The sequence below is a fragment of the Hipposideros armiger genome, unplaced genomic scaffold (assembly GCF_001890085.2).
Source record: "Hipposideros armiger isolate ML-2016 unplaced genomic scaffold, ASM189008v1 scaffold_126, whole genome shotgun sequence".
Lineage (NCBI taxonomy): Eukaryota > Metazoa > Chordata > Mammalia > Chiroptera > Hipposideridae > Hipposideros > Hipposideros armiger.
This window is the reverse complement of record NW_017731476.1, coordinates 3,100,276-3,112,826: the sequence shown is the minus strand read 5'-3', so window position 1 is coordinate 3,112,826 and position 12,551 is coordinate 3,100,276. Positions and strand designations below refer to the sequence as shown.

At 52.8% G+C, this 12,551-nt stretch overlaps 1 protein-coding gene across 16 annotated transcripts in view; it reads right to left on the bottom strand.

Moving 5' to 3' along the window:
* Window positions 1-12,551, bottom strand: part of MAPK8IP3 (mitogen-activated protein kinase 8 interacting protein 3) — a 51,717-nt gene that overhangs the window by 11,276 nt on the left and 27,890 nt on the right. For 10 of the 16 annotated variants that reach the window (XM_019648584.1, XM_019648589.1, XM_019648595.1 and 7 more), the window contains 5 exons: window positions 11,034-11,280; window positions 10,177-10,279; window positions 9,784-9,902; window positions 2,134-2,145; window positions 1,195-1,212 (listed from right to left, as the gene is read on the bottom strand). In XM_019648584.1, the coding sequence (XP_019504129.1) occupies window positions 1,195-1,212; window positions 2,134-2,145; window positions 9,784-9,902; window positions 10,177-10,279; window positions 11,034-11,280 (499 nt within the window). The remainder of the gene's footprint in view (window positions 1-1,194; window positions 1,213-2,133; window positions 2,146-9,783; window positions 9,903-10,176; window positions 10,280-11,033; window positions 11,281-12,551) is intronic. The other 6 variants (XM_019648586.1, XM_019648594.1, XM_019648599.1 and 3 more) reach the window with 2 other exon arrangements.

Below are 12,551 nucleotides of genomic sequence, written 5' to 3'. Positions count from 1 at the left end.
CTGTTGCGTGCGAGCCCGCAAGCGTCCCAGAATGGGCCCCGGAGGGCACCGAGTAGGTCCCCACTGCCTTGATGGAAGCAGCAGCCCTGGGCTTACATTCTGGACCCCGAGGTGGGGTTCCCTAGCGACATGAAGTCTGTGTACCAGCAGGGCTCAGACGACACCAGCTTGAGCTGAACCTGAACCATCTCTGTGTTGCCACCTCAATCTCTGTCCCTGCCCCCGCATCACCCCTTTGCCCCCCCTGTGGCTTCCTGGTGCATCATGAAACAGATCCCTTTCAGAGCTGCCCCCCTGGAGAATGGAGGTTAGAGCTGTGGTGATAGGAACAGAAAAACAGCACAAGATGCAGAGAACCCCTAGCTGAGGAGATGGGATGGCCCCATGGCAGGCGCAGCCCTCCACCGGGGCCCGGAGCAGGACTGGCCGGACCTGACCTGAGGCGGTGCGGTCAGCAGAAGGCAGAGGAGGAAGTAGAAGTGAGAAGAAGGACAGTGCTCCCTGGGGCAGGTGCCCAGAGGGGCTGACCCAGCTCCTCTGTGACCAGGCCCCACAGTGGATCCCACAGACTGAGCTCTCTGCAGGCATGTCACAAAACCCAACAAAAGTACCGAATCTAATCCTTTGGGATCACCCCCCAAACCCAAGTCTGTTCCTCCTATCACTTCCCTCCGTAAGACAAGATAATAGGCATGCGGTGTGCTGGGCGTAGGGCTCTGCCTGTCTGGCCTCACACAGGGCCTGCCTCCCTCTTGGACGGGGGGCCTGCCTCCTCCTTGGATGGGGGGCCTGCCTCCTCCTTGGACGGGGGGCCTGCCTCCTCCTTGGACGGGGGGCCTGCCTCCTCCTTGGACGGGGGGCCTGCCTCCTCCTTGGACGGGATGCAGCAGGCACCGGACTTACCCCAGACAGGCCCAGGGGCGCACCTAGGGGCTGGCCTGCCCGAGCTTTTGGGGGCTCAGAGAAGCTAGGGCTGTCCCTCCTCAGGCCACCATGGGTCTGCTCTGAGGGAGGCTACTGGGAGGCAGGGCAGAGGTCCCCATGCCCCGACCCACCCCGGAAGTCCCTGCTAACCCCACCACTGCCCGACCATGCAGACAAAGCAGACAGCTCATGAAGCATGAGAAGGTGTCAGGTAGACACAGGAAGCCCGACACGGGACAAACACATACTGAATCAGGGCCGTGGCCTTACCAAAAAAATCATCGCGCACTATGGGAGCAGTCCCAGTCCCACGGGAGATGGGCAACCAGGGTGGGAGGAAGGAGCAGGAGAGAGGAAGGGAGAGAAAACAAGCGCGTTAAGCCCTTCAGGGCAGCAGGGGGAGGTGCTTTAAGGCTACTTCTCACTGGGTTCGGGGTGACACAGGAGCAGGGTGGGAGGGAGCCAGCTCCTCCTGGAAAGTTTGTCCTTGGGTTGTACAGATCACCAGGCCCAGAGCACTGGCGGTGAGGTGGAAGGGCAAGGCAACGCACTGATATCTTCCAACACAACCCTGGTGGTGAGAGGCGGGGTAAGGACAGAAGGCAGCTCTGCAGGGAGGGAGAGCTGTGCCCGGGACCCGAGTGTCTCTGGACACTGCGGAGGCTGCACTTGGGTGGGTGGGGGCCTCAGAGCCTCCTGATGCCAAACAAGAAAGCAGGATCCCGGCCTACCTGCCATATGGGGAGAGCACCTCTGAGTTGCGCTTGGCAGGGGCCTCATGGGACCCCTGACTTCTAGGGTGCACCTGACAACAGGGAGGCACTGCAGAACTGGGCCTGCAGGCCTGGTCCAGGTAACTGTCCTATGTTTCTAATGGCTCCATAGAACCTTAAAAAATGACCCTGGGGGTTCTTAGCCTTTGAGAAGACAGGGTCAGGGCACAGCTTCTCCCTCGGATGTCAAGGTCACTGTCAGTGGGCTAGGGGAGCAAACCAAAATAAGCCTCTGAGCAGCAGCAGGCTGGTGAGCAAAAGCACGTGTGCCTGAGTGGCCTAGAACAAAACGGGAGGGGACAGGCTGCACAGCCAGCAGTGACTGGAGTGTGACAGCAGCAGGGCGTGTCCCTGGAGCACCACTCTACTCCACTCCACCTGGACTCCACTGTGGGGAAGAAGGGGCCCCAAACAGACAGACAGGAGAGATACACACCTGAGAACTCCCCTGGGGCCATGTCCAGCGAAGCACAAAGAGACGGGGAAAGGAAGTGACAAAGGTCAATTGGTGACTGAAACCAACAAAATAAAGAAATTCTTATTAAAGAAAAAGCAACAATGATCAGCCATTTCCATGTGGAAGGCCATGAGAGAGTATGAGCCGATGTCACAAGGCATGTAGGTAACAAATCCCACTGGGGGCAGAAACCCTGAAGGAAAAGAAATGCCAGGACGGGGGACCTACAGCGCCCCGCCCACCTGTGGTGGGCATGGGAATCGAAGGCCTGCTCACCCCTCTATTCCTATTACCCACCCGTCAGGAGGGCCAGCTCTCTGCAGACCTGATGGTGAAGGTCTGTAAAGATAAGAGGGTGTGTGTGTGTGTGTGTGTGTAAGTGGTTGTGTGGTTATTCGCAGGTGCATGTGCATCATTGTGTGTTCGTGGCTGCACATGTGTGTATGTGTGTGGTTGTGGATATGTGGTTGCATGTGTGTGTGTACATGTTCATGGTTGGATGTGGATGAGTGATGGTACATGTGTGTGGTATGGCTCTGTGCGCATGCGTGGTTGTGTATGGGTGTGTGTGCACGTGCGTGGTGTGATGCCAAGGGTGTCCAGTCACAAAAGTGCCCCTTGGAGTGAGTGAGCTGAGTGAGCAAGCCGCAGATGTGCACCTGGCGTTGTGGGGTCCTCTGGCCAGCCCAGGTCTTTTGGGAAGGGCATCTGGCCTCGGGTTAGGGGTGACCAGAACACAGGACCCCGTGGTGTGGAAAGGAAAACACCAAATCAGACAGCAGATGTAGGGTGGGGGAATGTGAATCCGACAGCTCTCGGCTACACAGCTGAAGATTTGAGACAATACTGTTCCACCTGGTTTTTTTCACGCAGGAACAGTATAAAAAGTCACTTGACTTAAATGACAAAGTACATAAACTGTTGCAGGAATTCAAATAAAGACGTGCGCCAATTCAAAAGTACCTTCTCATTCCTCTCTCCTTCCTAGGGCAACCACTGTTAACACCTGATATTCTTCCTCAGATCTCTTTCTAGATGATATCAGTTTTTAAAAACCCAAAATCACAACCACACCATTCATCTTCTTGGGCAACTCGTTTTGTTTCACCTAACACTGGCACGGGACCCTCCGTGTGGAAGACCCACGACCACCTTCAATGCTTTGTCATAGTTCTGTGTAAGAATGGCCCATTGTTTACTACAGCACTCATTCCTTTATTTAGGACATTTATGGTTTTGCACGATCACCCAGGATGCCAGAGTGCACAGGCTCACATGCAGGCAACGTGATCCTGTTTGAGAACTTGTGGTCCTGCTCACTCTAAGCGTACAGCTGCTACCCCATAGCCACTGGGCGACACAGGTCACCTCCCACCAGTGGGCTGAATCAGAGCCTGCTTTGTTTTTGTCACTCTTTTCAGGAAAAAGAGTTATCTCTATTTTCTCTTAATTTTCATTTCTGTATTATTCCTGAAATTGAGCATCTTTTCGTATGTCTGTTGGTTATCTTCTGTGAATTTCCTATTTTATCATCTGCTCATTTTCTAGCATACTTGACTTCTTCCAATTTTAATGACAGAGATCGTATACATATATTCTTAATTTTCATGTAGTCACACCTGTCATTATTTTCCTTTATGACTATGGCCATGCAGATTATGAAGATACTCTCCAATGCTCTTCCAGCTCTATAACCCTTGTATTTCTATATTAAGATCTTTGATCCACCTTGATATTACTTTTGTGTATAGTGTGGGGTTGGGATCAGACTTCAGTTTTCTCCAAGTGGCTGTTCAACTAATCCAGTACATAGATTGAATAAGCCACTTATTTTCCAATGACTTAAAATGCCGCATTTGGGGGTGGCCGGTTGGCTCAGTTGATTAGAGTGCGTGCTCTGAATAACAAGGTTGCCGGTTTGACTCCCACATGGGATGGTGGGCTGCGCCACCTGCTACTAGATTGAAAAAGGTGACTGGATTTGGAGCTGAGCTGCACCCTCCATAACTAAGATTGAAGGACAACAACTTGACTTGGAGCTGATGGGTCCTGGAAAAACAATGTTCCCCTTCCCCAATTCCCCAACACTGCTCCCTTTCCCAATTCCCCAATTAAAAAGATTTAAAAAGAAAATGCCGCATTTATCATATGTGATTTCCCATGTGGCTCCAGGTCTGTCCTCAGATCTCTGGCCAGGAACTCACAGATTCACGGGTTTATCACTGCCCCAGAGCTGCCTATTTTCATCATCATAGTTTTACGAGATGCTTTGATATCTGGAATGGCCACCCTGCCACCTTGTTCTTTCTCACACATTTACTCTTCCGGATGACCTTCAGAATCCACTCAGAAAGTTCCAGAAGAAAACTCAACTGTGTGAGTCTTTTTACTGGTGCTGAATGAATTCTGTGATGTCGCCTGACAGATTTACGTAGCTTAGGCTTTAGATCCCAGAACGTGTCATCATTCTCTGTGTAGGTGTGGCCTCTTTTCTGTTCTTCCATTCTGTCTTCTAGCTCTCTTTATATAGGTTTTTCTATTTCTCAGGGTTATTTCTAGACATTTTCTAGGTCTGGCTATTACGTGGGTGGGACATGCTGTTGGACTCGAGTGGAGCAGAGCAGAACAAAAGTCAGGTCATCTTGTACTGAATTTCAGGTTATAACTAAGTGATGCTGGGCAAGCTGCTTAGCTTCTCTGAGCTTCCGTTTCCTCATCTGTGAAATGGAGATAAATCAATCTCCTTAGCATAGGCTGGTTGTGAAATTGCCTGGTAGAGTACCCAGCACGTGCTAAGTGGTCAGTAAGTGTTAATTCTCTTACTCCCCAATTATGTCTATTCTAAGATGCGTATTTTCACGCCTTAACATTTCTGAAATTGTAAATTGGTTTTATAATCAATGGCATATTATAGTTTCATTTACAGCATTTTTTTTTCTTAGAGATTTCTACAATAATGGTGTATCACACAATTGGTTGTATTGTGAGTTTGATGAAATATATGCCTACCTGGGGTCCTTTTCCATCCTTCTCTGCTAAAAGAATTCACAGTCCAAATGGCAAGAGAGGCATGGAACAGCAATGCAGGCATGTAGAGCTTGAGGATGCTGCCATCAACCATGCCAACTGCCTTAAGGAGCATCTACCTCATTGCTTAGCTAGAGCATTAATGTGTTTCTGAAATTCTAGGATCATCCCCTTGTGAAAACTGTCACAAAAAGACTGACAGAGCCACCTACTGGCCCAGTCTCTTCCCCACTTAGCAGCCACACAGGGAACCTAGGGTCAGGTGCTCACTCCTTCAAAAGAGATCTTCAGAAACATGGCGATGGGAGACTAGGACTCTTGCCACTGACATTTACTCTAGCGGAGCCACACTCTGGTGACAGGGTGCCCTCAGGCGCAGGGACTAGTGCAGACCCCAGCTCATCCCTCCGCCCTGTCAGACACAGAGCAAGCCCCCTGCGTCAGTGCTCCATTAACAGGTCACAACAGCACTCGACCTTCATCAGGTCTCCAGGCTGCCTCACTAGCACTTGCTTATTGTGCCCAAGGCTCTAGAAAGACACCAAAAGGTCCATCACCCCAAGAGCAGGGGCTCATTCCAACCAAAACTAAGCCGTGCCCAAGATGGCCACCACTCTGTCGAGCGTCGCAGTGGAAGTGCTGAGTGCATGGTGACTCACGCTCTGTCCCCATATGAGAGGGGGGTTTTGGTTTCCAGATCCTCAGAACAAAGACCCATCAGATGCACTGGGGACAGGCCTTCTCGTGAAAAGATCATGCCGGGCCCTCTCTGGGCTAGTGAACTGACCCCAGCAGATTCCTCAGACGTCGTTCCCCTTCTAGGAACCTGCTACGTCCGACTGAGAGTTGGCGACCCCATCTTTAGTTACTGAGCCGGTCAAGGTAAAATTCATTAACATGCGGTTTCTAGTTCTCGGCTTTTCCCTCCCATCCCTACTTATGGAGATTCTGTATGAAAATGACATTTGAGTGATGCTGCCTGAATTGAGAGTCAACCATGACCACAGGAGGTGGCCACACCACACCCAACAGCCCCTACGCGATGGTCACGTGGAGAAGCCCACCATCGGTGCTGCGTCAGCGGACGCTGCAGGGAGAGGACCGCTCTGCCTGAGGCTACAGATGGGCACCCAGGGTCACCAGGGAGTGAGGAGGCTGGAACCGTGTGAGGGGCCAAAAGTGCAGCAGGAGTATCAGTGACAACAGGCAAAAGTGGAAATGATGCCAATGTCCATCAATGGGTGAATGGTATGGAGGCGTGGTCCATCCACACAATGGGACATTGCTTAGCCATAACAAGGAATGAAATTCTGAAACCTACTGCTGCCTGGTAGTGCACCTGGATGAACTGGGTGAACCTGGATGGCGTTATTCTGAATGAACGTGTCCAGACAGGAGAGGGAGGCCCACTGATATGAAATGTCCTTAACAGGCAAATGTATAGACAGGAAGTAGAAGAGTGGGTGCTGGGGGCTGGGGAGGTATGGGGAGTGACTGCTTATGAGCACAGGTTTCCTTTGGGGGCAAAAACATCCTAAAGTTATGGGCTGATGAGTAGGCGACTCTGACTATGTTCACAGCCGTTAAATTGTACACTTTAAGCGGGTGAATTGAATGGTGTCAAACTTCATCTCCATAAGGGTCTTCTAAAAAAAAAAGCATCGTGGATGGTCAGAATCAGGGTCACCACTCTGGGCGGGACCTAGGTTTGAACCCTGGCTCTGCCACTTCATCTCACCCTCCCTGACCTCAGTTTCTTCATCTATAAAATGGTGACACAAATGGTATAATGGATTAATGGTGACCATGCACATAAAATGCTGGCGTTACTCTGGAAACAGGTGCAGGGGCTGTGGGTTCCCACTCAGCCCTCCCTGAGTCCCATCTCCCACCCCTCGCTGGTCAGCAGAGGGCCTCAGACCTCCTCCAGTGCTCCTGGGCTATAGCAGGAATGCCAAGCTTGGCCCCAGACCCTGCACGGAGAGGCAAATGTCGCCCGCCTGTGCGTTTTTCTAGGGAGGAGACTTTTATCTATTTATCAAATTCCCCAAAGCTCAAGAGTACATCATAACCTGCTGTGTCAGTTCTCAGCACACACAAGAACCTTTCGCCTGAGGCACACTCCCAGGACTTGCTCTCCAGTGCTGTCCTTGGCAGGGCGTCCAAGTGTGGCCCGGGCAGAAAGGCATTCCTCTGGGGATTCAGCGTGTGCGACTATGTGACAGCCTTGACCCTGGTGCCTTCTACCTCTGCTGACATTGGCCTTCCCACAGCCACAGCCAGCCCAGTAGGTATAACTGCCTGAAGTGACAGTCAGGCCTACTGGTATGAGTACAAACCCAAGGGAAGCCCTCTCTGGGAAAGCAACATGTAGCCAGCCCTCAAGAGTTCACACAACCTGCACTTTGGGGTTTCACACCCTTCACCTTGGGGCTCCATGTCTAGAAATCTGTCCTGAAGAAATCATCAAAGATGTGAGCAAAGTGTAAGCCCACAGGTGGACATGACAGTATTCACACAGCAAACATCAGAACCAAGACAGAACTGATTAGGTAACTTACAGTCACACAAAGGAAACAAAGTTAAATTATGTTGAGAAATATTAGGGTTCAGAGAAATGCGAACGTCACACACAAAGAAAAGGATAGGCGTGAGCTGACAACCCACATCCCCTGTGATCTATGGTTCCTGGGAGGGTGTCACCAAGACATAAAAACACTCATCACAGCGTGGGGAGTTCCTTTGGTTTTTACTCTCTCCTCGGCAATTTCTGATATCACTTGAATATTATTATAGGCATGTATCATTTTTCCAAAAATTAAAAAATGCCAAAAATAGAATATGTGTGGTATTATCTAAAGAAGAGCAGAAGTATGTCAACATATTAAAAGTGATTGCCCCTAATTAGATTTTTTTCTGAATATTAAGTTTCTGTATATTTTAAAATACATTTTTTTTACAATGCTTGTGAGAAAAATTCCATTAAAAATATATAGTGCCGAAAATGGGCATATTGTTCCTGATCAGACGCAGACTTCAGTCTTCCACCACCGAGTATGACTGTACTTTACAATACTGAGCTGGACACTCAAAAATGGGTGAGATGGTACATTTTATGTGTATTACCGCAACTTAGAAACTGGCTGAAAAAACTTCCATTTCAGACACAAGGATAACTATGCTCCCTGGAGGTGCCCCCATTCCAAGTAAGACAATCAACTTATGAAAACAACCAAGAGGTGGCCCCAAAGCAAAGAAAACGACAATCTGCCAGATCGAAAATGCCACCAGGACCCTTCCATGCAGGCGGGGCAGCTTCCATGCAGGCAGGGCAACAACAGCTGGCTGCAGCTGGAAAGCCGGGTGAGCCACTGGAGGCAGCACTGTCCACACAGAGGGGCTGAGCAACAAGCCCAGACTGGCTCCAAAATGCCCTCGAGTCCCTGATGGCAAAAGGTCATCAGGGTTAATCAGTGAGTGACAGCCCCAGAAAGACCAGCAATAACAAGTCTTCCCTGTGAGACAGTTCCGCCTACTCGGGCAGCGAATGATGAAACATGGACCATAATGGCGGACGGAAGGCAGCCCTCAAAGACACCGGAAGTAGAATCAGTACCATCCCGACCTGCCACGCGCACAGTTGAGGCAGCTGCTTGGGTCCAGAGCTGCTCCCTCCCGAACGATGAGGACAGAGAAGCCCCTTCCTTTCTCTGAGCTAGTTCAGGGGAACCAGGTGTGGGGTGAGGACCAACGGAACCACTGCTCCCCTGACAACACAGCCACATTCGGCCCCTGATGCCCCCCTTGCTGGGCCGCTAAGTGGGGAGGGGGTGCTGAGCTGCAGCCCCTGAGGTCCTGGAACTCTTCTCAGAAGGGCTTCGGGGACAGGCTGCTTCTCAAGACTCAGGCTCTGGACACGTAGTTGGGGTCAGGGGTCTCAGGGGTTGGGGTGGTGGGAGACACACGGTTGGGGGCAGGAGGAGATTGAACGCCACTGAGAGATTCCTGTGGTGACACTTCCGGCTTCCTGCCCGCTGCACCCCAGGGCCCTGGTCTCATAGCCATGCAGGTGCCCTCGGCTCCCAGCAGCCATCTGGCAAAAACTAGGCACTCTGCATGCCTGATGGCCATCCCGGGACTGGAGGGAGGACCAGGAGTAATCTATATCAGGCGGCTGGCTCTGTACCCGCCTCACACCCAGGTGTGGGGAGCTCTGGTGGAGACCTTGGGCACTGACCTTGCCTGGGCATTTTCCTTGTGGAGTGGAGGGGCTGGCAACAGCTACCCTCCCCACGCAGTCCTAGAAAGTGGACTGCCCGGAGGGGCTGGGGCAAGGCCGGGGCTGAGTGCTAACAGGCATGGGTTTCTTTCTGTGTGACAAAATATTCTAAATCTAGACAGTGGCCCTCTGAGCACCCTCACACCCACTGAACTATATATACCGTGAGCGGCTGACTTCTATGGTGTGTAAAATATACTAATATCTCAATAAAAACGTGACAAGAATTTCCCAGCTCACAGCTGACAGAGACTTTGCTTTCATTACAAACAAAACCAACAACAGCCCTAGGTCCCTGGGGTCATGGGGACAGCTGTGTTTACCTAGTAGGTCAGCCCCTTCATCCACGTCCCCGATGACCTCGGACCCCGCAGTGGACAGCTCGTGGTACAGGGAGTCAGTGTTGATGCCAAAAGCCTTGTTGACGATACCCTGGGTTGGGCTGTGAGGATACGTGGTGGGGGGGAGGGGGGAGAATGGGGAGGCAGAGTGAGTGGGCAGCATTGATAGGCCTCGTATGGGGACTCTCAGAAAGCCCCCACGGGTGCTCGATGCCAACACTGCTTGTGCAGGTGCCAGCATGGCAGGAGAGGGCGGGTCAGGGCCCCGGACATTCTCTCACCAGGAGAGGCTGTGGGGGCGCCCTCACCAAAGGCACCGACTCCCACAGCGAACGCCTGGCCCCCTGGGTCCCAGGCTCTGGGCCCAGTGCATACCTGTTTCCGGTGCGGTCCAGGCGGGGCTCCCGGCCCATGTCCAGCTCCGGGGTGGAGTCGATAATGTCCTGAACATCAGACCACTCGTCACTGCTGCCCATACCTGGGGGACACAGTGGGGCCAAGGTCAGAGGGGTGCCTGGCAGTTCCCTGCACTACTCACGGGTGCCCTGTGGCCCCATATCTGCAGACCCCTGCTAGACGACCAGGCAGAGAGCGTCAGGAAAGGGCTCTTCCCACACTGGTGGCCAGGTGGGGGCTGCCCCCCTGGACTGTGCGTCTTTCTCATGATCTCATCTGAACAGGCCTAATGTCCTGACTTTTCTCCTCCTTTTTCTCTAGTTAGGCTGTGTCTGCTGGATGACGGTGGTCTACTGTTAGAAGTCTCCCAAATTCACATGTTGAAGTTCTAAGCCCCGGGATCTCAGGATGTGACTGTATTTGGAGACGGGGGCTTTAAAGAGGGAGTGAAGGTAAAACGAGGCCATTAGGGGCCCTGATCCCATCGGACTGTGTCCTTATGAAAAGAGGGGACTAGAACGCAGACACACCGAGGGACGGCCATTTACGGACACACAGAGGCGGCGGCATCTACACACCAAGGAGAGAGGCCTCTGGAGGAACCAGCCTTGCCGACACCCTGACTAGCAGGAATGAACACATGTGGTTTAAACCACCCAGTCTGTGGTATTTGTAATGGCGGCTCAAGGGGACTAACACATCTACCCAAACTACAGTCTATGGATGGAGAAATCTTTCTGATGCGAGTGCCGGGAGTGGGAGCGTGCAGGTGGCATGGATGGACGGGTGGCCTGGCCCCGCTCCACAGCCCGGGAATCACCAGGTGGTCGCGGTACCTATGCTGACGTTGCGCATCTCCTGTGTGACCTGAACCTCCATGTTACGGCTGTTGCGCTTCTCCCGAGCCTGCTTGCTGTTCTTGGTGCCGGCGCCATAGTCCCCCAGGGTCTGCAGGCTCTCGTTAAGGGGTGTGACCGCGGCCGAGGGCACGGAGGAAGTGGGTGTGTTGGACTTGGTGCCGGTGGTGCTGGGTGTGGCAGCCGCTGAGGACTGGCCCGACTCGGACATCTCATCGTGTGGACACTAGGGCCAAACACAGGAAGAGGGGAAGCTCGTTGTGCGAGTCAGCGCCCCCCGCGGCTCCAGGTGAGACCGGGCAGACCGCAGCGGTATGAGGTCCCCTCACTCGGCTCCTTTGCCACTTGGCCACAAGTGAACGATGCCCGAACTGGAAGGGACAGGAGGACCCCGCCCCACTCCCATCGGGCTGATTCCTCGTGGCCTAGTCACTTGGCTCGTCCAGCCGCTGCCTCTGGCTTTCTGGAGGCAGCTGCCACCATATTCAAATGATTGGGATCAGGGTTTTCCGCTTGCACACTCCCCGATGATGCGCATGTGATGGACATGAAGCTACACGGATGGGACAGGTAACCCTTTGCAGCCAGCGAGCGTTCAGAAACGCATTGCAGCCCGGGGTGGGCAAAGGGCTCTAACGGGGCCAGGTGGAGGCTTCTGACCCAGTGATCACTCTTCTGCGTGGCACTGGCGGTCTGTCCCACCCGCTCCTGTGTCCTGCTTCCCACCCTGGCCACAGTCGGAGGCTATGGAGGGGGGCGCACCTCCCGGACTCTGCTGGTCGCGGCCTCCCAAACAGAGAGACACCAGGGGACCTGTAATGTTGAACCCCATGGCTCAGCTAGACCCAAGTCTGCCCTAAACAGCTACGCAAATACAAACGGACTGAAATTCCACTTGCACAGAATGGGACATCTCCAAAAGATTCCAGGAGTGAAAAAAGACCCGATTATTAAAAACTGTAATCAACACCCTTAATTAACCGTAAGAATCTCATGGAGAGAACACACGCTCCTTGAATAAGCACAGGATGTGAAACAAATATATACATCTCCTGCGGTCTTTCCTAATGGAACTATTGGACAATAGCAATAAAAACAGCCCCCGCTCCACTATTAAATCAATAACCCAACTTATACCCGAGCAGGAGCCTCGATCCTCCCGGCAGCCTGTGGGTGGCAGTTTCCCCTCGGCCCCTGGCTCCCTCTTTTGTGGTGCTGAGAAGGGGCATGGCCTCAGGAGGGGCTGAGGCTCCTGGGGTGGGGGAGGGCTGAGAGGTGGCTCATGGTGCATATTCCAGTCACCCTATGGTGCTGGGTCACATGGTTTCCTCAGGGGGCATACTTCTGGGGGAGCTTTCTGACAGAGGAGGGGCTCATGAGGCGGGTGTAAGGCCCTCTACAAAGAGCTGGATGAACGTTGAGGCCGATCTACACCCGCCTGTAACTAGGAAGGGCCGACCTCTCGGTGACCAGGAGCCAGAGCTGGTTGGGAGGCTC